General features: G+C 41.7%; 1 protein-coding gene across 4 annotated transcripts in view; it reads right to left on the minus strand.

Annotated features, from left to right (window-relative positions):
• KLHL13 (kelch like family member 13) overlaps nt 1-21,394 on the minus strand; it is a 201,326-nt gene that overhangs the window by 77,541 nt on the left and 102,391 nt on the right. The window contains exons 1-2 of one of the 4 annotated variants that reach the window (XM_032330766.1): nt 6,306-6,413; nt 4,504-4,569 (exon numbers count right to left, since the gene is read on the minus strand). The exons of 2 other annotated variants lie outside the window; for them this stretch is intronic. In XM_032330766.1, the coding sequence (XP_032186657.1) occupies nt 4,504-4,569; nt 6,306-6,346 (107 nt within the window). In that variant the 5' untranslated portion in view covers nt 6,347-6,413. Of the gene's footprint in view, nt 1-4,503; nt 4,570-6,305; nt 6,414-21,394 lie in introns of those variants that run through there. One more of the 4 variants, XM_032330765.1, reaches the window with a different exon arrangement.

The following is a 21,394-nucleotide window of genomic DNA, read 5'->3' on the forward strand; positions in this document are numbered from 1 at the left end:
GGCTCAGGTGGTGTAGCATGCAGCTCTTGATCTTGGGGTTGTGAGTTCGAGCCCCATGTTGTGTGGAGAGATGACTTAAAAATAAAATCTTCAAACAAACAAAAAGAATATGGCCCTCCTGCTAAAATACACATTCATATAAAGCTTTTTAAATAGTTTCACTACTTTCTCTTCTTTTGGCATCACATATAGAAGCAAAACTACAGGGAATGCATAAAAACAATGTAGTAAGTAATATTATAATTGTCATTTTTTATTAACTTTTTAAAAATTTTTATAAACATATAATGTATTTTTATCCCCAGGGGTACAGGTCTGTGAATTGCCAGGTTTACACATTTCACAGCACTCATCATAGCACATACCCTCCCCAATGTCCATAACCCAACCCCCCTACCCCGGCACCCCTCCCCCCAGCAACCCTCAGCCTGTTTTGTGAGATTGAGTCTTTTACGGTTTGTCTCCCTCCCAATCCCATCTTCTTTAATTTGTTCTTTTCCTACCCCCCAAAACCCCACGTTGCATCTCCACTTCCTCATATCAGGGAGATCATATGATAGTTGTCTTTCTCTGATAATCATAATTTTTGTAAATCCTGAACTATTTTAATAAGAGTAAACAATTTATAATAATGCTTATCTATGACAATTGAATATCTTTTCAATAATAACCACATTATATACCCAATCTCAAAAGGCATGTCAATTTAGGAAAGGCAACATTTGCTATATTCTGCATTGTTTCAGAAATGAGTATGCTATTATAAAACTCTGAGTTATGAACCTTTAGAATAATATATGAATTTTCCTCAACATTCTGATTAAAATTAATGAAACAATGCTACAACTTCAAAAATGATATTTATGGAGTGCCTGAGTGGCTCAGTCAGTTAAGCATCTGCCTCCAGCTCAGGTCATGATCTCAGGGTCCTGGGATAGAGCCCCGCATTGGGCTCTCTGCTCAGCGGAGACCCTACTTCTCCCTCTCTCTGCCTGCTTCTCTGCCTACTTGTGATCTCTCTTAATCTCTCTGTCAAATAAATAAATAAAATCTTTTTTAAAAATGGTATTTATTTCCTTTTATCCAAAGAGTTATGATGACATTCACATCTATACTATAGATGTTATAGCTAAAATGAGATCTAGAAGTAAACACTTCCATGGAAAGCTAATTCTAACGACTCCCTAAGATCATACAACTCTACTTAAAATTTCCACGAAAAAGGGCCCTTTATATTTAACTGATTTAATTTTATTTTTGGCATTTCCTAGGCCTGACGATTACAATTTCAAATTTCCTATAAATACAGCTATAGAAACTATTGTTAACTAAAATAAAAGGCTGTAACCAAATATGAATGAGAAAATTACTTCAACTCCAGAGGAGACCCAACTTCCAACTTGAACCCTATGACCTGTTGTCATGACATGGGGCTCAACAGTTTTCCCAAGGGTGTATAGTTTTATAGTCACAAGAGTTGCCTCCTATGGTGGCATCCAAGAGATTTAGCAACCAGTTCAATATTTCTATTTTCTTATTTTGAAATCCTTCTCATTTTCTCATTTATAATTCTTCTGGGTGCTCTTAGAAAGATTTTATTCTTAGGGAAAGAAAGGGGGGTATAGAAACACACTGAAAGACAACAAACATACGCTGGTAAGTCTAAATGACAGAAGCCAGCCAAATAGTGCAATTTAAAATTGTTACGCCTTGGGGCGCCCCGGTGGCGCCCAGCCAGAAGTGGCTAAGTGTCCAACTCTTGATTTCAGCTCAGGTCGTGAGATCTCAGGGTTGTGAGAGCGAATCCGGCACCAGGCTCTTCACTGGGCATGGATCCTGTTTAAGATTCTCTCTCTCCCTTTCCCCTGTTTTAAAGTTATGTCTGACTTCCTTACTTGGATGCAATGGTTGTCCAGTGGGGGGCAATAATTTCTTTTCCTTTATCTCATGTTCTACTACTTACTAAAATAAATGCAGTTTTGATACGAGGAAGTAAGAACCACACTTCATTTTCTAGGGTGTTCCTAGATTTCAGCTAGGTGAAGTTTTTATTTATATATTTATTTAAGTTTCTTTATTTAAGTAACCTCTATACCCAATGTGGGACTTGAACTCAGGACCCCAAGATCAAGAGTCACGTGCTCTTCAGACTGAGCCAGGCAGCTCCCCCTTAAGCTAGATGCAATTTAAATTTGGGTCTCATGACTGCCTTTCTCAGTCTGTCTACTTCAATCAGTTAGTTCAGAATCACTCCATGTCTTCAAAATCAAATATATGTTTTAAATAATTAGTTACTTTTCATGGAATTCTGAAGTCACATAACATTTAAGGGAAATATTATCTTCCCACTTGCTAGCATGTATTTATTCATTCATTCCTTATTCAGCTTCATCTAAGTCACAGTCACTGTTGAGCACTTTTGTGAGTCTTCTACCACCAGGTCTGGACATGTTATTTAAATTCCTATGATGCTGTTCAGTCAGTAAATGAAAATATTTATGTTTGGGGATTTCCAGAATTACCAGTTTTTTGAGATGTCGATCTGTAAAGCACAGAGCAACATAACTTATATTTCAAAAAGGGAGAAGAGGCAGCAAGACTGAGCTTAAACTGATACTCTAAACAGGAAACAAACATTAGCAAATGAATTAGGACCATGTTTTCATATCTGTCCACTAAAATGCATTTGTTTCCACTGAGGACTCCTTCCTTTATTAGCCACTGCCAACCGTGCAAGATTGACTTTTTGAACTTCACAAATACCAAAATCAATCAACTCGCTATAGCTGGCCCAAAGCCTATAAAGAAGAAGTGCATGAATTAGTTCAATCATCAGTGAGTACTAAGAACTTAGGACTTTGCTAGGTGTTACATGTATACAGAAGAACACATGTTCCCTGGTCACAAATCTCTAGTAATCTAATCAGGCAGACGGTGTATTCACATATGGAACATGAATGGTAAGCATAAATATATTGCTACTGTAAAGCCTTGACTATCCAGAGCCCTGGATAAGCCTAGTTTATTGGTCAATTTTTAAAAATTAACTTCAGGGGCACCGGGGTGGCTTAGTTAAGCATCTGTCTTCAGCTCAGGGCATGATCCTGGGGTCCTGGGATCGAGTCTCATATGAGGCTCCTTGCTGGGCGGGGAGCCTGCTTCTCCCTCTGCCTGCCGCTCCCCCAGCTTTATGCTCATTCTCTCTGACAAATAAATAAATAAAACCTTAAAAAAATATTTAACTTCAATTTAAAACAACAAGAATGGACTAACCCTTCAAATATAAAAACTTCATTACTTTTCACCCTTTGACAGAAATCCTTTGGCCCTTTACCGTCTTCAAGTCTAAAACGGACCCAAGTCTTTTCAAACTACTTCACAGACACCAAAATGCACAAGGGCTACTGGGGTAATGCCTGAGATGTGGAGCCAGCAATCTGGCCCAGCAATACCCGTCACTCCTCACCCTCGCCTGACTCCGGCCCCCACATATACTTGGACATGAAACACAGACGCTGAGGGAAAACTGGCTCTTTTTTTTACACTCTGATACCTACGCCAAGAAAAAAGTCCTATACCTTGAAGGCAGACAGTCTCCAACTTTAGTATTCCTAAAACGCATCTGGGGTGGCTATTGCAAAGGCAGAAGTCTGGACGTGGGACCTAGGGCCCTGAATTTTAACCAAGTACTCCAGTTGATTTTCAGGCCTGGGCTACTAAACTTGGAGAAACACTGCTTTAAAGTCACGGTGGCTAACCCCCACGCAAGACAGCCCCAGCTGTGGCGAGACTGTTCTCTCTCTCATCCTTCCTCAACATCTCAGCGTCGGCTGCCCACCACTCGTCGTCCTCCTGCACTGTCCAGAGCCATTATCTTGCCCTCCCACACTCTAGATCCTTCCAGGTCTGGGAGAGTCTGATAGCGAGGTCTGCAGCTGGCTGACAGAGAGGAACAAAGGCAGACCAACAGGGACACCTGCGAAGTGGGGAATTGTGAAATCCCAACAATTAGGAAACAAAGGCAGTATACATTACAGAGATTGTTCAGTACCACGTAGAAGTTAAAAAAAGAAAAGAAAAGAAAAGAAACTTGTCTCCAACTTCTCCGACGAGGAGGGATGGGGAAGAGGTCAGAGGTAGGCACCTGTGGTCTGGCTGCTGCTCTCCCACTAACTAGCTTTATGGCTTCCTGTGGCATCTTCCCTTATCTGTAAAACAGATGCCTCCTTTTTTTGCCCGATGCATGGCAGTATTCTGAAAACCAACTGAACTTGTGTTTGAGAAAGCCTACTGGAAAATGCAAAGCACAATACAAGGATGGATGTATGGTATTTCTGTAAAGGAATAATTTATCATTTTCTCAGCTTAATAAACACAGTAACCTAGACATTATCGAAAGTTTCCTTGATGACTAAACGTCTTCTAGTATCTCAGGGTCTTTCCTGACGAAAATAAATTCTCACTGACAAAAAGGCAGAGGAAAATGCAGACCCTTGGACATACCCTGGAGTTGATTTTTTGAATATATCCTTGAAATCGGCTTGTTTTAAAGACAATTGCCTCCGTCTCCTGAAAGTGGAGTGCAAAAAAAAAAAAAAAAAAAAAAAAAAAAATCTGGTTAATGGTGGCTTTACTGTATTTAGTTCGGATTTTTCAAAGCATGCTCTGCAGATATTTTAGCTGTAAATTAATAATCCGTGTTTCTAAATCCTGAACAGCTAATACCACACAGAACAATTTTTAAGCATGTAAATTAACTGTAAAAAACTTAACAAGAAAGCCATAAGATTCCATTTGTTTTTAGAAGCTCTCTTAATGTTTCAGAAAGTCTGGAATAAAGACTGACACGAAGTACAACATCTATTGGCAGTTGATCTGAAAGACTAAACTAGCCAAAATTGTACAGAAGGAAACACTTTTCCAGTAAATATATATGCGGCCTTGGAATGCTTTGTCATTTTCTCATCTTTGCAGCCTAAAGTTCAATTCTTTGCTGAGAGACTATTTTGCCATAAAAACCTGAAAGCAAATGACACACATTACAAGCTTTCAGGGAACAGATGGCTAATGTTCTCCTAGGTTCATTTACTACCAGTTTTCTTATTCTCATACTGCTTGTAATTAATAAAAACATACAAATAGACGCACCGTCTCCTAAGCAGGAGATTTTGTTTTGGCGAACTTCTGCCATGTATCTCGCCCCTTTGGGCTGATCTAAAAGACGACGGCAAACAGACTTCTGCCACTGCCTGGAGAAGGCAGCTTTCAAACGAGAGACTGCTACCGGAGCGAGCACAGCGGTGATGCCGTCACTAGTCAACTTTGTGAGAAAATTAAAGTAAGCTGGCAGGTGCTGGAGGAGCTCTGAGCCCTAATTTAATATATTTAACATGTACGACATTTACGTTGCTAATAGCTTACAGAAAGTGACCATTACTAGGCATCACCCTTATCTAACTTTTGCTCCAAAATCAGCAGTTTGGGCTCTTTTCTGGGTCATCCCACAAGCCCCACTGCATCGTTAAAGTCACAACAAAATCAGAGTCTAGACTAATAGTATCTTTTGCAAGACCTTGACAGAGACCTTACCCAACATGTTATCCTCAGTCTAAGGACCCTTATGCCAAAGGTAGGCAGCAAGTCTTTTATATCTTTTTTAGAACGATGATTTCAAAATAGCATCCCTATAATGGCAATACTATTTCAAAATCTACTTTTAATAAATGCTATCCACATAAAAATTATTATTTTTGAATCATAAAAAGCTACAATGGATTGAATTAATATTTGCCATGTTTTAGCATTAAGCCTCACCACGCAAATATCAATTATGTTATCTTTTCCCTTAAAAATGCAGGAAAGTATCTTTAAATACAGCTTATTTTATATTCCTATTAATATTATTCCTTTTCTTTGTGTATTTAAGAAGAATCTGGTGTGCCACCTTCTGGCAGCTGAGTGAAATTATGCATCTCTACACAAGTCACTATTCTTTATTTTAACTTTTAAAAAATATATCTATTTCTTACCCTGTATTACATTTAAGCTATATGGAGAGACATAGAGACACATCTATACCACACCCTGAAATACAGCAGAGATTCCTCAGTGATTTTCATTTTTAAATCAAGCCTTATCCATGCTTCCTATGATTTCTACATGGTTACCAATATGTCTTCTGAATTCTACAGCACATATAAAATTGATTTTTGTACACCGCTTCCCAGGCACATATGAAAACAACAGGCTTGCTATTTCAATGCATAAGCAACAGCAGTAAATAAAAGAAAAGAAAGGTCTCTTACCAATAAGCCCATTTTTCTCTTAAGGTTTGAACTCTCATCATTTGTCATGTTCTTGTGGATCCCTCTCTCATCAAATTCTCTGGAGTTTTAAAGTTGAGAGCGGTGATGCACGGCTAGGCTCTGCTACCTAGTAGCGCACCCCAGTGCCTTTGCCTGGTATTACACTTTGGTTGTAGCTCCCAAAAGCAGCAAACAGTCTTTACATATTCAAAAACCTATGCACCGAACACTTTCCCTTGGTAGCAAATCGTAGCCTGCCTGGTTGAACTATTTCTATTTCTTATCTTTAGCGCGGATCCGATAGGGAGATCAGAACAACATGAATCTTGAGCTTAGTTCCAGTTAATTGAACAGGAACAAAATGTTCATCTTTAGAGCAGAGGTGGGATGAGACAAATACTAGCATCAGGAGATCTGACGTAGGAAAAAAACATGTTTACCTGAAAGTAGTCTCATTTTTTTCAAGGGTCACTGCTCTGTTATCGGTCATATTACCTTAAATCTTCATTACCTGTAATTCTTTCCTCTCTCGTGCCTCTAGCAGCCAGTCATTAAGTGCTCTCCTTTATTCTCGATCGATTTTACAGGTGTCTAAGTCCTAGTGTTTGTGTTTAACAAATGAGCTACTTCCAAAAATACATATGGGCTGGACTCTCTGCCCCTCCCATGTTCAGTCTATCCTTCGCCTTGCTTCTGGATGAGCTCTCTTAAAATGCAACTACACGAAATATAAATTAAATGTCCAATAAATATTTTATCAAACAAGTATTTGTTAAGAATTTGCTTCAAGGGGGTGTCTGGGTGGCTCAGTTAAGTGGCTGCCCTCGGCTCAGGTCATGATCCCTCAGTCCTGGGATCGAGACCCTGTATCCGGCTCCCTGCTCCATGGGGAACCTGCTTCTCCGTCTGCTGCTCCCCCTGCTTGTGGGTGCTTTCTCTTTCTGTCAAATAATAAAGAATATCTTTAAAAAAATCATTTGCGGGGTACCTGGGTGGCTCAGTGGGTTAAGCCTCTGCCTTCTGCTCAGGTCATGATCCCAGGGTCCTGGGATAGAGCCCCACATTGGGCTCTCCACTGAGTGGGGAGCCTGCTTCCCCCTCTCCCTCTGCCTGCCTCTCTGCCTACTTGTTCTCTCTCTCTGTCGAATAAATAAAGAACATCTTTTAAAAAAATAATTTGCTACATGTTTGGTAGGAAGTCTGCTAGGTGATATGGATATAAAGGTGAACAAGACACAATCCCTTGCTCTTGGGAAGCTCTTAGTTGAGTGAGAGAAGCAGACATGCACCCCGACAGCATAAAATACGGCACAGAAGATTTACTAGTATATGTCTAGGATTCTACAGAGGAACAATAAAAATCAGAGAAGCAATAAAAATCGGGCTGTGATTGAGGTCGAAGAGTGGGGCGTTCCCCAGGCAGACCCCAGCAGACACAGTCTGTGCAGACACAGAGAGATATAAAGAAGTCCATCATGTCGGAAGGATCGAGAAAGTCTTCAGTATTACTGGAAGGACTATAGGTACATAGTGTTGACGGGAGCGGATTTTAAGGTCTACAGAGTGAGTGAAGAGGCTTGGATTTTATCCCATGAGCTATGAGAAGCCATTTGTTGAACAAGTGGATCACTCGAGGAATTAATCAAGCAAAAGCGCCCAGCACTAAGAACTCATTACCACCAACTGCCCGTTCTCTAGCTCACAAGCTTGTTTTGTTCTTTGGCTCCCTTTGCTCCAGAGGTCCTCCTACATGAAATCTCTTTCCCTCTCCACTTTTCTAAACTCAACTCATCCTTCTAGATCCAGCTCAAATTCCATTCTTTTTGTGATGTCTCTCGTGGTACTCTGAGTCTCCTCCAGTTTTTTTTTTTTTTTTTTAAGGTTCCTCCATTACACGGGCCCTGCATTCCTTCTACCACTGAGCACATACTGTTTGAAAAACCCTTTGGACTCTTTGCCTGTGAGGCCAATTGAGCAGAGAGATGGCACGAAGGCTAGCAAGAGCCTGAGGGTACAGTGGCCAAAGAAACCACACCACCCCAGACTTCACAGTACACGCTAATCTGGGTACCTTCTTTTCGCTACTCTCAAGCCTGAAAAGGAAAGTCTATCAAGTGTGAAGTGAACTCCATTTGCATTGGGCAGGAACTTTGCATTATCATGTAACAACGCCGGTTGTTCGAAGGTCCCGTTCAAAAATTCCAGAAAATTGATGAGAAAGGGATACCAACAGAATAGCTTAATTATGGAGGTGTGATTTTTGAGGGGGTTGGTTAGAGCTGTAAGGGGGTTTGGGTGGGGGAGCTGTGCTTGTGTTTTACTACTTGCCGTAAACCGAGAGAATTCACCTGAAGGTGCATACAACAAAAGGAATTCATGAAGACCACAGAAAGAAATGGGACACAGGACATTAGATCTAGAAGGTTTAGCATCTCACGGGGTTTAAGGGAGAAAAATCCATGTGTAAGAAGGAGGGATGTTTCGAAAGCGGGGCAATAGTGTTAGCAGGGAGATGAATTTAGGACAAGACACTTTACCAGAGAAACAAGTCCTGGGGTGTAAATATTGAGTGTTCTCTCCCTGTGGAAACACACCCCATTATGCTCAGTGTCAAATACTCAGACAAGCTTTCGTTGATGTTGGCATTTAGCATTCAGCTTTGTCTCATCCTTTTTATGTATGCATAATCTCTTACATTTATGCAATGATGCAAAAACCATGGAGCTTTCTTTTATGTAGACAATAAAAAAATCTTTTCATCTTATCCAACCATTTTATGTTAAAGTGGGTTAAGAGGATTCTGCCAATAATTTCAAAAAGCAGTTAATACTTGAAAATATTCTTTCAATGACATAAAATGTCCCAGATAAAAGCTGTCTACACCTTCTTTCTTGTTTATTGAGTGCAAAAACTGACCACTTTCCTTTCCATTAACTTATAAGGAAAAAATTCAAATACAGGAAAAAAAAAGGAGAATGTGATTTTGGATATGGGCCACACTTTTCTCAAGAATTCTTCAAAAAAGGGCAGTACTTACGGGACATAAAAATGATTTAATCCACTAGGTCCTCAGAAGAATGTTTTTAAACTATGTATCAATGGTCCAGACTTTAAAACAAAGAGAAAATAAACCAGACCATTTCCTCATTTACTTTTGGGGGAAACAGAACAATTGCCAGAGTATTTCCCCCAAGCCTGGCAGGAAAAATAAAGCCATCATTTTATATTATGGTTTGAACTAGAATAGGTATTTTATCCAAATTCACATATACGTTCATAGGCACGAGCTCATCCAGGCAAAGAGAAAAGAAAAGAATAACTACCTCCTGGTAAGTATACAGTAAATCTCTCAGGTTATTAGTGATTTTGATGACAGGCTCTATATTAATCTAGTATAAATAATTCACTTACATTCCACTTAAAATAGCCTCATTGTGTCATCTCATCCATGGCCGTACTGGACTCTCCTTTCTTCCTCTGTATGTAAGATGGCTCAGAGCAGGACTTAAGTGTTTTAGAGAGTTTTCAGTCATGGAGAAATGTCCTTGGGTGACAGATTTGGAAAACCATTGATCTAAACAAGGGCTGGTCAGGGGTACTTATACTGGCAGCAATGGCTCATATACCCACAGCGCAGAAGTTCCCATTAGTCCAGATTCCAGTAGTCTTACCATTCAGTCTAGTGGGATAGGTGGGGTCAAAGGGGAAGAGAGGCCCTTTCCTGTTACTAATAACGCTACCTGTACTGTCACTGGATTAAGAAAAATGGCCAAAAAAACCCCCAAAAAACGGCAGAACAGAAGTCCTGTTTCATGACTTCCCATTCCTGCTGGAATGAATCACAACCTTTTTATATATCCCTGAAATGTAATAAAGCGCAGGTCCTTCCACTATATGGTAACAAAAATGATTGAGGGTAATTCATGATTAATTCAAATTACCTGATGGACATAAATTATTCAAGGTTGACTATGAAATAGACCAGCTCCTATTTTACTAGCCTGTCTTTTTTAAAAAAGATTTTATTTATTTATTTATTTATTTGAGAGAGAGAGAGAGAGAGAGAGAGAGAGAGAGAAAGTATGGGGAGGAGCAGAGGGAGAGGGACAAGCAGACTCCGCACCGAGCATGGTGCCTATGCGGGGCTCGATCTCACGACCCTGAGATCGTGACCTGAGCCGAGATCAAGAGTCAGATGCTTAACTGACTGAGCCAGCCAGGCCTGTCCTAAATCTATTATATTTAACAGCTACCGTGAGAATCTAAAATGGGTGAAGATATACAGGGCAGACCGTGGGGAAGAAGGAAATATTATCATGTGAGTGAAGAAACACAGAAATAGGCAAAACGACATTCCACAGACAGAAGGGCTGATGTAGGGAGTTAATGAGGAAGCAAGAATATTCCTATTTGTCAACTTGCTTTCAACCTAATTTTCGTCTCCAGATACTCCCTGAAGTATTTTACTTGTTTTAAGCGTCAGGTGACAGACAGCCTTAGCCAGCAGAGTTCCAAATCAAAAAGCGTTCCGTGCCTTTTAGTTTTTAAGAGTCTCATTTTCCTTTTCGCCCAGACTCTGAGGTAGGCAGCGCAGGTGTTAACAGTCCCATTTGAAAATTCCCATTTTCTTGAGGAAACCGAGTTATTAAATGACTTGGCTCAAGTGACACAGCTGCTGAGAGAACTGGAAAACAAGAATCCAGGTCCCCTGACGCCTAATTTGGTGGCTATTAGTCAGCCCTGTATTGTATTAATATTTATTTGAGGGAAAAATCCCCGCAAATATGACTCCTCAGCTCCCCCATGGAGATGCTTCACGAGGAAAAGAGGGCTGCGTCGTGGGAGACGTAGGATGATACCTGATTAAAGTTGCAGAATCATCGACCTGTACCTTTGCCAGAAATAACCTCCTGGGGCAACCCTCAGAGCCCCCCTTTATCCCTCAGTTGGCACTTCCTGGCATGGAGCTCTAATGTGCCACACTCCCTCGTGCCTCAGCAGGTTTTCCCAGGACACTGTCTCCGCTTGGAATCCCTTGCCCTCGTCGTCTACCAAGCCAATTTCTAGTCACACTGAAGTAAGTGTTCAAGTACATGTCCTTCCATGAAACCCCCCCTCACATCCCTTAGCAGCCTCTGTTGCTAGGTTTTCTAAAGCCCCATGACACTCTGAATAGTCTAGGTCCTGTCACTTCGCGTTGTAATGGTTTCCATAAACTAGAAACCAGACTGTAAACTCCTGAGAGCTGCCTCTGGGTCCTCCTTAATGTTTTTATTCTACCCATCTCAGTGCCTGTCACACAGGAGCCCAACTGTAAGAGGCAATTTTGGTGAAATCAAGTTTGGCGGAGGTAGGTTTTTTCTCTCCTCTAAGACTAAGCTGTTTGAGGGTAATAATGAAACAAGAAACCGGGAGAGGGCCTTAGGCTTTCTGAACGAAGTTATGAATGGTAAGAAACCAACAAGAGGCTCTAATTGCAACAGCACACCTAAATACCTAGACGGCTCCTTTTTGATGTCTGTTTGATTGACCCTGTGTGTGCCAGCAGGGTGCCCAGAACAGGTGTACAGCCGTGTGATGGGGTGACTGACTCCGCGAGTGACGGCTGAACTAAACCGAGTCAACCAAACACTTCGCTACAGTAAGGAAGGGAAATGCCAATCATCCTTTGTCTCAGCAAGATAGGACTGGTAAAACCGGAAGCTGAAGAAACGCCTTTCACCGGTTCGCCCCCTAGCCCAGAACACTGAAAGATGAGGCAGCATCGCAGAAAACCAATCATTTCTACAGACTGCTAATTGCAAAGGATAAAAGCATCTTCTTTGGACTGTTAGATCCTCTTCAATTATTGTAGTCAGTGAGGATGAAAAAGTAAGCCACAAAATCCAATCTTGCCAATAACTGCTCCACGAGATGGAACAAAAAAATAAAATAGCAAATTCAACCAAGCAAGCCACTGCACATCACCAATACCCAGTCACTCAAATGGCACAGAGGGCAGTCAAGAGTAAAATACACAAATTGGGCATGGGAGGGCCCAATGCTAACAAGCCCCTGTAACTTTCCAAATAGAGAAATATATATATATATATTATTTGATGAAAGACCTACAAACCTTCTATTTCAATATGAGAATTATAATTTAGGCTGAAGGAAAGACCTCAAATCCTTTTCTCATGCCATTTCCTGGCCTTCCCATTTATGCAAACCGGCAGGGTAGAGATATCAAGGACATGGGCATGATGAGTAATAAAAAGAATCAAAGACAATGGAGTTCCCCATAGGGAAGAGCATGTTCGCAACCCAACTGTAGCATCCGCTTAGGGTCGTGTTGCTTAGGGTCGCGTCAAGGGGGCAGAGGTTCTCGCCGCTGGGATGGGCTAACTGATACAGATTAGCCACCATCTTGTGGAGTGTTCTGGGATACGAAGGCTGGAGATTTGTACGTAAATGAAAGTAATGTGGTCTTATAAAAGGGAGCCGTGTTTCGCTAACACTGCCCTTGAATTTTGCTGCTGGGACACAGAAACTCAGTGTATAGGTCCCTAGGAGACAGTCGGAAACATAAGAGTCGTCTAGTTTCTAGGATTCTGAATCAGAGAGGAAAGATCGGCTCAGAACCCACACAGCACAGTCAGATAGGCACAGATGCAGAGACTAACAGTTAACGAAAATCCCAGAACAACGAAAAAGGGGTAGAAAAAGTAGGATACCATACTGACCACTCACAAGAACCAAGAGTGAACTTGGACACCTGGTCATTACTAATCCAAAACTCAGAATGAATCATGCCCTCCATATTGCTTGGACCATCTCAATCCTCTACTCGAAAACCGTCTATGACTCCTTCCATGTGTGGTTGTACTTGTAGACTCCACACTCAAAGCCCCCTCCCCCCCAGCTCTCCCTTACTTATTTAACCTTATTTCCTGTTACAGGTTGTCCTAGATTTGCAAACAACCGGAAAACATGAAATCTCTTTAGCCAAGAATTGTCACGGAAGCTGTAATTTTTTTTTTTTTAATGCAGCTTACAGTTGCTGTGGATTCCAGAGAGGAATATACCAAAAATATATAGAGGAGGGTTTAGAGCAGAAAGGGAAATTAGCAAAGGCTTTCCCTGTCCCAAAATATCTTCTCCTCTAGTGCCAACTCGGTCTCCCAACAAATTTTTCTCTCCCTCCGACAATGTTTGGACCTTCACTTATTCTCTCCCTCCCATTGTTTGCTGTGTACTCTGGCCAGAAATTCTAGCAAGTACGTGTTCTTTTGAGCTCAAAAGAATCCTGTTAAAATGATAATAGGGAGAGCAGTTTCTTCAAATAGCACAGAGCTGTTGCCCTCAGGGAATGGGGAAAGCCTGGTTCGAGAACCTTCTGGAGTTTGGCAGACTTGGTTGGGGTGCTCTATGAAGGAAGTCTGGTGGCGGGGGCGGGGGGGGTGCGCGGGTGGAAGCTCAGGGCCTAGAGAAACTATGTCTAGAGGTAGAGAAAGAGAAACTGAGACACAGAGAAGTGTGCAGACAGGGTTGTAGAAGAATAGCAAAGCCCCACTTTCTCTACCACTCCCCGTCTTCCAGCCCAGAACCCATGCGGCCTTTCCTGACTCCCGGCTCCCAGCCCTTGGAGCTCAGGCGAGTACTGCCCAGGGGACAGATCAGCTACTTAAGTAGGTTAAATACAATATTTTGGGCACGGCCAGAAACTTCACTGTCAGGCAAACAAACAATCTGTAAATAAACCTTCAGAACACACACTGTTGTAAGGCTGGGAACTGCTTGTACTGTCCCTCGCCTCACCCCTGCTCACACACCCTTAACTCTTCTGTCTTTGGGAGATGTTACAGACTTTTGGTTTTTTATTCTGTTATCTATTCAACTCATAAAACACTGCCCCCCCCCCCCGCCCAAATTATGGCTGTTCCACTGCTCCTTTTTATTTCTTTTCAAGATTTTAAGGAATCTCTACACCCAACATGAGGCTTGACCCCATAACCCCAAGATCAAGAGACACATGGTCCACCCACTGAGCCAGCCAAGAGCCCCAATTATATGTGTTCTTAGGTTCCAAATCAAGCTCTACTGCTTTTTAAATTTTTTTTAAGATTTTACTTATTTATTTGAAAGAGAGAGAGAGAGAGAAAGGGAGCATGAGCAGGGGAAGGATAGAGAGAGGGGGAGAGGCAGACTACCCATTGAGCAGGGAGCCCAACCTGGGGCTCAATCCCAGGACCCTGGGATCATGACCTGAGCCAAAGGCAGAGGCTTAACCAACTGAACAACCCAGGCGCCCCTCCAACTCAGCTTTTTGAAGCCTAATTTGATTTGGCTGACACCCACCAAAAGCCCTTTTCTGAACTCTTGTGGGCCTTAATACACACTGCCCTTATTTAGCCTTCTGTGTGCTTACCTCAGCTTGCAAAATCTACACTGTGAACTTGCTTTCCAGAGGCAGAGGCCATTCATTCATCCACTCAAACAATGAATAAGCATGTGCTTTGTAACAAGTGTTGTATTTCGGTTGGAAGTTCAAGCCTGAGTATAAGCCCAGATCCCCACCCCTCCAGGTGCTCACAGCCCAGGGAATATCAAGTACGGTGACGGTACTGTGACATGCCCTGTAGGGGAGGCGTGCTCAAGGTCATAGGAACGCACGCAGAGAACCTTAACTGGGCTCAGCCAGGGAATCAGGGCAAGTTTCTCAGAGGGCACACCAGAGCTGAGTGCTAAGCCTAAGCAAGAAGGTGTCGGGCAGTCAAGTGAGACAGAGGGAAGGGTGGGGCGGGGGAGGCCAAACTAGCTAAGGCCCCATTACAATCAATTGTAACAGCATCAAGTCTTAAACTAAAGCAGCAGTGGGGGGGGGGGGGGTTGAGGGAGTGAGTGGGGGAGGTGGGGTGTGATTCAGAAAGATTTTGGGCAGCTGGAATGGACGGGAGATGACAACAGTGGCTAACGTTTGTTAGCCTTCTAAATGCTTTACCCATTCACTCAGCTGACTTACTCTTCAACGTGACTGTATTCTGTAGGTACTATTAATATCTCCATTGTACAGGGGCGCCTGCATAGCTCAGTCCATTAAGCATCTGGTTCAGGTCAGGATCTTGGTGTCCTGGGTTCCAGCCCCACATCAGGCTCCTTGCTCAGCAGGACCTGCTTCTTCCTCTGCCCCACTCATGTGCATACACATGTTCTTGCTCTCAAAAAGTATTTTTTTTTAAATCTCCATTTTACCGAAGAGGAAACTAAGGCACGGAAAAGTCTAGTGACATGACCAAAATTATACAGTGAGTAAATGTTGGGACTGGGATTCGTCCACATGCGGTCTAGCTCCAAGGTCTACTATGTGAGCCCTCTGCTCTGCTACCTCTGAATGTGAGACTGCCGGGGAGAAGGGAGTCCAGGATGACCGCAACGTTAATGAGAGAGAGGGAGAGGCACAGAGGGCCACAGCAGATGAAACCTGAATACTGAATAACATCTTCAGTTGCATGTGTTAATTCCCTCTGTTCCTTGTTCCTAATGGCAAAGGCAAATTTCTCAGTTCATGTTCTCCTGGTTTATTCTAGTATTTTCTTCAATGGGACTGGTCACTCAGTTTGGATCTCAGTCTGTTTGTTCTCAGTTTTGGCACTTGGCACATTTAGCCTCTTCCTAGAATTACTTATCAATGTAGCTTATCTCCTTTACTAGCTTAAAAGTATCCAAGGCAAAAAACAGGTCTTCTTCACCTTCGATGAACAGCAGCCAGGACCCAGTAGACACTCAATACAAATTAATTGGCTTAAACATAGAATATAACATTTCTTCAAGTTTCTGATTCTTCAGACAGCTGTGAATTACTGTCATTTGTTGTTATCTCAGTGACACCTTTTTTTTTTTTAATTGGCCCTTTTAAATTCACACTTGTCTTCAAAGGAAAACTTTTTAGTTATTACTGCAAATGGCAAACTGTTACAACTTACAATAATCAGAAGGCAGCTATAAAAAGAGATGCATAACCCCTAAAACCAGAACTGCTTGCACACAACTTAACACATCATCCTATCCTCAGGGCAGGGCTTTTTTTTTTTTTAATTGAAGTGAAATTCACATCACATAAAATTAACAATTTTTTTAAAGTAAGTTCTGCGCCCAACATGGGGCTTGAACTTATGATCTTGAGATCAAGAGTTACATGCTCTACCAACTGAGCCGGCCAGGCACCCCGAAAATTAACAATTTTAAGCTAAAGAATTCAGCGATACCCAGTGCATTCCTCATGTTGGGCCATCGCTACCTCTGTCTTGTCCCCAAGTGTTTTCACTACTCTCCGCCCCAACCAAAAACTAGGATCTGTTCTCCTCTCCCCACAGCCCCTGGCAACCACCAACAGGTATTCGGTCTGTATGGATTTATCTATTTTGATGTTTCACACAAACAGAATCGTGCACAATGAGATCCTTTGCGCTGAGCTTCTTTCACCGAGTGTGATGGTTTACCCACAATGTATGCTCATGGATAAATATTGCGTTGTAGAAACATATGCCGCGTTTTGTTTTTTCATTGATGTACTGATGGACATCTGAGCTGTTTCCACATTTTGGCTCTTGTGCTGCTGTGAAGAGGCACATATACATGTAATTCTTTGACTACCTGTTCTCAGTTCTTTGGGGTGTATACTTAGAAGTGAAATTTCTGGAACAATAATAATAGTAACTCTGCTTAACCTTGTGAGGAACGTCTGGGGGTAGGTTGTGTACAATGCTCTGTGGGTCTCAAAATAACACGTGACATTGGAAGGTCTCGTGTCAGGGTGCGTGTGTCCAAACATGACTTGTGAGGAAAAGAGCTCATTCTTGGGGCACCTGGGTGGTTCATCTGGTGAGGCTTCTGCCTTCAAATCAGATCATGATCCCGGGGTCTTGGGATTGAGTCCTGAGTTGAGCTCTTGGCTCAGCGGGGAGGCTGCTTCTCCCTCTCCCTCTGCCTGCAGCTCCCCTTGCTTGTACTCTCTCTCTCTGTTGAATAAATTACTAAAGAAAAAGAAGCTCACTCTCATCGTGCTTCCTAAAATAAAAATGTCAAATTTCATCATATTGGTAAGAAAGTTGTTTGCTTTGCACTTGTCCTTTGACATCAAGTAGCAGATGGTTCAGGCAATTATTAAATGAGGTCTTCATATCTGAAGATACACAACTGACTTCATCAAAATCATGCCTGCCTATGAGTACTTCCCTCAGAGTCTGCAACTTCACGTTTTCAAAATTCCATTTTGTCTACTGATCCATGTTAGTTCAACAGAGAAACAGGAAAAAAAAATAAAGAAAACCTACCACCATGACAAAAAAAGAGCACAGGCCTGATTCCAATTCACAATCACATATACTCTAAATACTTGGTATTTAAAAGTTAGCATTTTCTGGGCATCAAGTTTTACTCTGTCCCTAGAAAGATCGTAGCCACGCATTCCCAGGCATGCCTGAGCACAACACTAGTCATTCAGTTGGTGTGGATAAGATGTTGTAACCCGCTCGAGTTTTGACTTCAGCAATAGTATTCATGAAATCCTGGGTTTGGGACACCAGGCTTTTTTTTTTTCCCCCCTCTAAGAGAATTTAAAAAAGAATAACAGAACTACTCAAATTGAAAGCGCAGCTCTGTGTAGAGCCAGTTATCTGCATACCCCCGGTAGCGTGCACACCAGACTTCAGAAAACACTGATCAGTTAGGAGTGATTTCTTAAGGCTGCACAAGCTATGCTCACATACTCTGTTTGCCAAATAAACAGGAAGTTTCCATTCTGTCTGCAAACTGACAAAGAAAGAATGCACAGCTCATCCCAAAGAATTCAGAACCAGAGAAGGGCTTTCTAACGACTCTGAGGATGCAGATCTCCCGATGAGTTCTCTTCGGTGGGCATCTCATAGAAGCCAATCAGTGAAGACAAGAGCTTTCGGAAGGACTCGGAGTCCCTTGCACTTTGCAATATCTTCCACTGGGAGATGCACTCCTCCTGTGATTTGACAGAACACTGGGTATTCAAAGAGCATCCATCTCTAATTTAAATGGCATGCTGCATTTCTTCCTGTAGCCAACCGTGTCATCCCCGAGAAGGTATTACGCCCACCGACACCCTATTTACTGACCAACAAGAGGGAATAATTTTTAAACAAATCATTTCCCTATTTCAATACAGAGGTTATAGAGAATCTTTCTATCCATCCTTGTTCTAACATGAAAACATTTGATCGAATTTTCCAATGCAGGTATCCAGGGAGAGATACAAAAATAGAATATACCTGAAATGCTGAAAGTAAAATTTTCTATCGTGAAGGCTTTCACTGCCACTGACTACTCACATGTAAGTGGAAGGGGTTTTCAGTTCAAAACAAAACAGATGAACAAAAAATCTGTCCTTGAGCCAAATATTTAAAAAAATGAATCCAAGAAATAATAAGATGATAAGAATAAATTTAAAGACTAAATATGATAATATATGTAAAGTGCCCAGCACAAGGCCCATTGGTATCACAGAAATTTATCGAATGGCAACTTTAGATCCTTCAAGACTAGGTGGCTCTCCTCGGAACTAAAACACCAATCCTTGGGCCAAAATTAAATCGTAATTGTCAAGGCTCCCATAATCCTATTTGTTCCCCAATTTTAGCACCCAGCACATTCTGCCTCATCTAATAATTATATGTATTTACATATCTGTATCATCAGGTTGTAAGTACCCTTGAAAGCTCCTTACAGCTTTTAAAATAAGATATAACCTAAAAATTCAACACATGGAAGAGGAAACTATTTAATAAATGCAAGTTATCACACCTTACTTTTGCATGATGCCCTACCAATTACAGAGCACTTTCATATCCTAATTTCATTAACTTATGATCTTTCATTATCTCTGCCTCAACAAGACAGACACTGAGACCAAGGGAGGTCACATGATAGCTTATTAAAGGTGAGGCCGAGATTAGAAAGAGTCAAATCAGGTGAATAGGGAGAGACGGGGAGGAGAAGAGTAACAACAGGTAAGAGTGAAGGCAGGGGACAGGGAGAGAGAGGGAGAGACAACTGCACAGGTACACAAAGACTCCACGGGAAGAAGATTTCAACTTTATGGCATTCTAAGATACTTCCCTGAAGACTGAAATGCACGGTCTTAATTTTTTCAGCTGCAGGCACAGTGGTATCAACTCTTAAGAATCATCTTGGAAGGGATGCATGTTATCTCCTAGGGACTTTAATTGCTTGTATCTGCCTAGGCCTAATCAAGCAGAGAAACCAAACAGGAGTTCGAACTGGGAGAGTTTTACATAGGAGTAATTAACTATGGTAGGATTGGAATAACAGACAATTGGAGTGATGAGCAATGGCCTAGTGGTAAGTTTAAAAAAAAAAAAAAGAAAGAAAAAATAGAGGCATTGTAGATATCAGAAACAACTACTGTCCCTAAGGCTGAGACAGAGCACCCAAGGAAGAGATCCGTCCCCTGGGCTGCTGTATAGCATCTCAGTGTTCAAAGGAGTGCCATGCACCCAGGCGGAGAACCAGACCTTATTTGGAGACGGCAGAGCTGTGGCTCACTGAAGAGTAGAGAAGATGCTGTGGTGACCATCTTCTGGAAATGACTGGAAACCCATCCTTAAAATTTTCTGAGACTCACCCTCTGGAACATGCCCCAAATACACCCTCCTGAAAGTGTCCTATCAGCAGTAGTCTGCTATAAAACTACCTAAGGGGGCACCAGGAGAAGCTCCTGACCATCGGGTGATGAAATCAAGCACTAAAGAACATGCCAGAGCTGTAGGAACAGTCTGCAAGCAAGAACACAGGAACTAGGAAGCAAAACCCTCTGCTCCTGATGTGCCTTCCTGGCACCCTCTAGTAACAAAACTTCAATGCCAGGTGTGAAGGAAACAAATATTGAAAGGGCTCTGGCAAAAAGGATGAATTCGAAGCTGAAGGGCAATAAATCAATAACTGGCACCTTGGCTAACAGAGAAACGCTCTTTGTAAGCATGCAGGAGCCAAATGACAGCGCAGCTGGGTATAATACCTGTTTTACCAAGTCCACACAAGAAACAGATTTGGTAGGATAACAATTAAGTAGCTGTGTCGCTTTCATTCTACTACTTTCAGACTTCTTACCTAGATAATATATCCTATTAGAATGCTAGAAAAGAGAACCTTTAAAGATCATATAAAGAGGTCAATCACCTCTCCATCCGGAAGCCAGATTGGACAGTGATACACAATGAACATGTGGTATGAAGGGTAATAAATTGCAGTTATAGAATTACTCCTCAAAATACCAATTTTACACATTAAATTGGTCTTTACTGTCAAAGTGCTTTCAAGGCTGTCCACAAGGCTGTGGACTCATTTTAAACTTGCAAGATGGAAATTGTTAGCCCCATCTGATGGGTAGGAACATAAACCACAAATGCCAAAAATTCATCAGTTAACCCAAGTTAACATAGCTATTTGCTGTTACCCTTCCCCAACAGAAACCTATCTCCAGGGTCTAAAGTTCACGTATCTATTTGGCCAAACAGATGCATTCAATAGGATCTTTCAGGCTATGACCAATTCCTATCAGAGAATCCTACGCTATCACAGGGAATCATGGGTGGTTTTCTGCTACTTCTCTTCTGCTCATCTCCTAAAATTGCTACAAGACAAACTTAATTTCAACTTACTTTGATTAGAAGTATATTTGAGGAATCTTCCAGCTTTCAAAGATGACATTATCACTAGATAGGGATGAGTATAAAAGTCAAGCTAACCTCACTTCAATAGCTTTCAAGGGCATGTCTTTCTATGCTCTTGGATTTTGTGGACCAGTGAAATTTCAAAAACTTCTTGGGGTCCTACAAAGGGTAGCCAAATTTATTTTACAAAGTAAGAAACTTTAAAAGGCAACTATAAATCCATGACCCCTTATCCACAATTTCAAAATCTAAACAATTGGAAATCAGATGGCCCTTTTTTCTTCTTGCCTATAATTCATTTGGCAGCAAAATGTGAACTGACCTGAGCTCATCTTGGCAGTAAAGCCTGAACTGAATGAATGTGAGGCTATCCACAGACTTTTTCTGTCT

This window comes from Mustela erminea, chromosome X (assembly GCF_009829155.1).
Source record: "Mustela erminea isolate mMusErm1 chromosome X, mMusErm1.Pri, whole genome shotgun sequence".
Taxonomy (NCBI): Eukaryota; Metazoa; Chordata; class Mammalia; order Carnivora; family Mustelidae; genus Mustela; species Mustela erminea.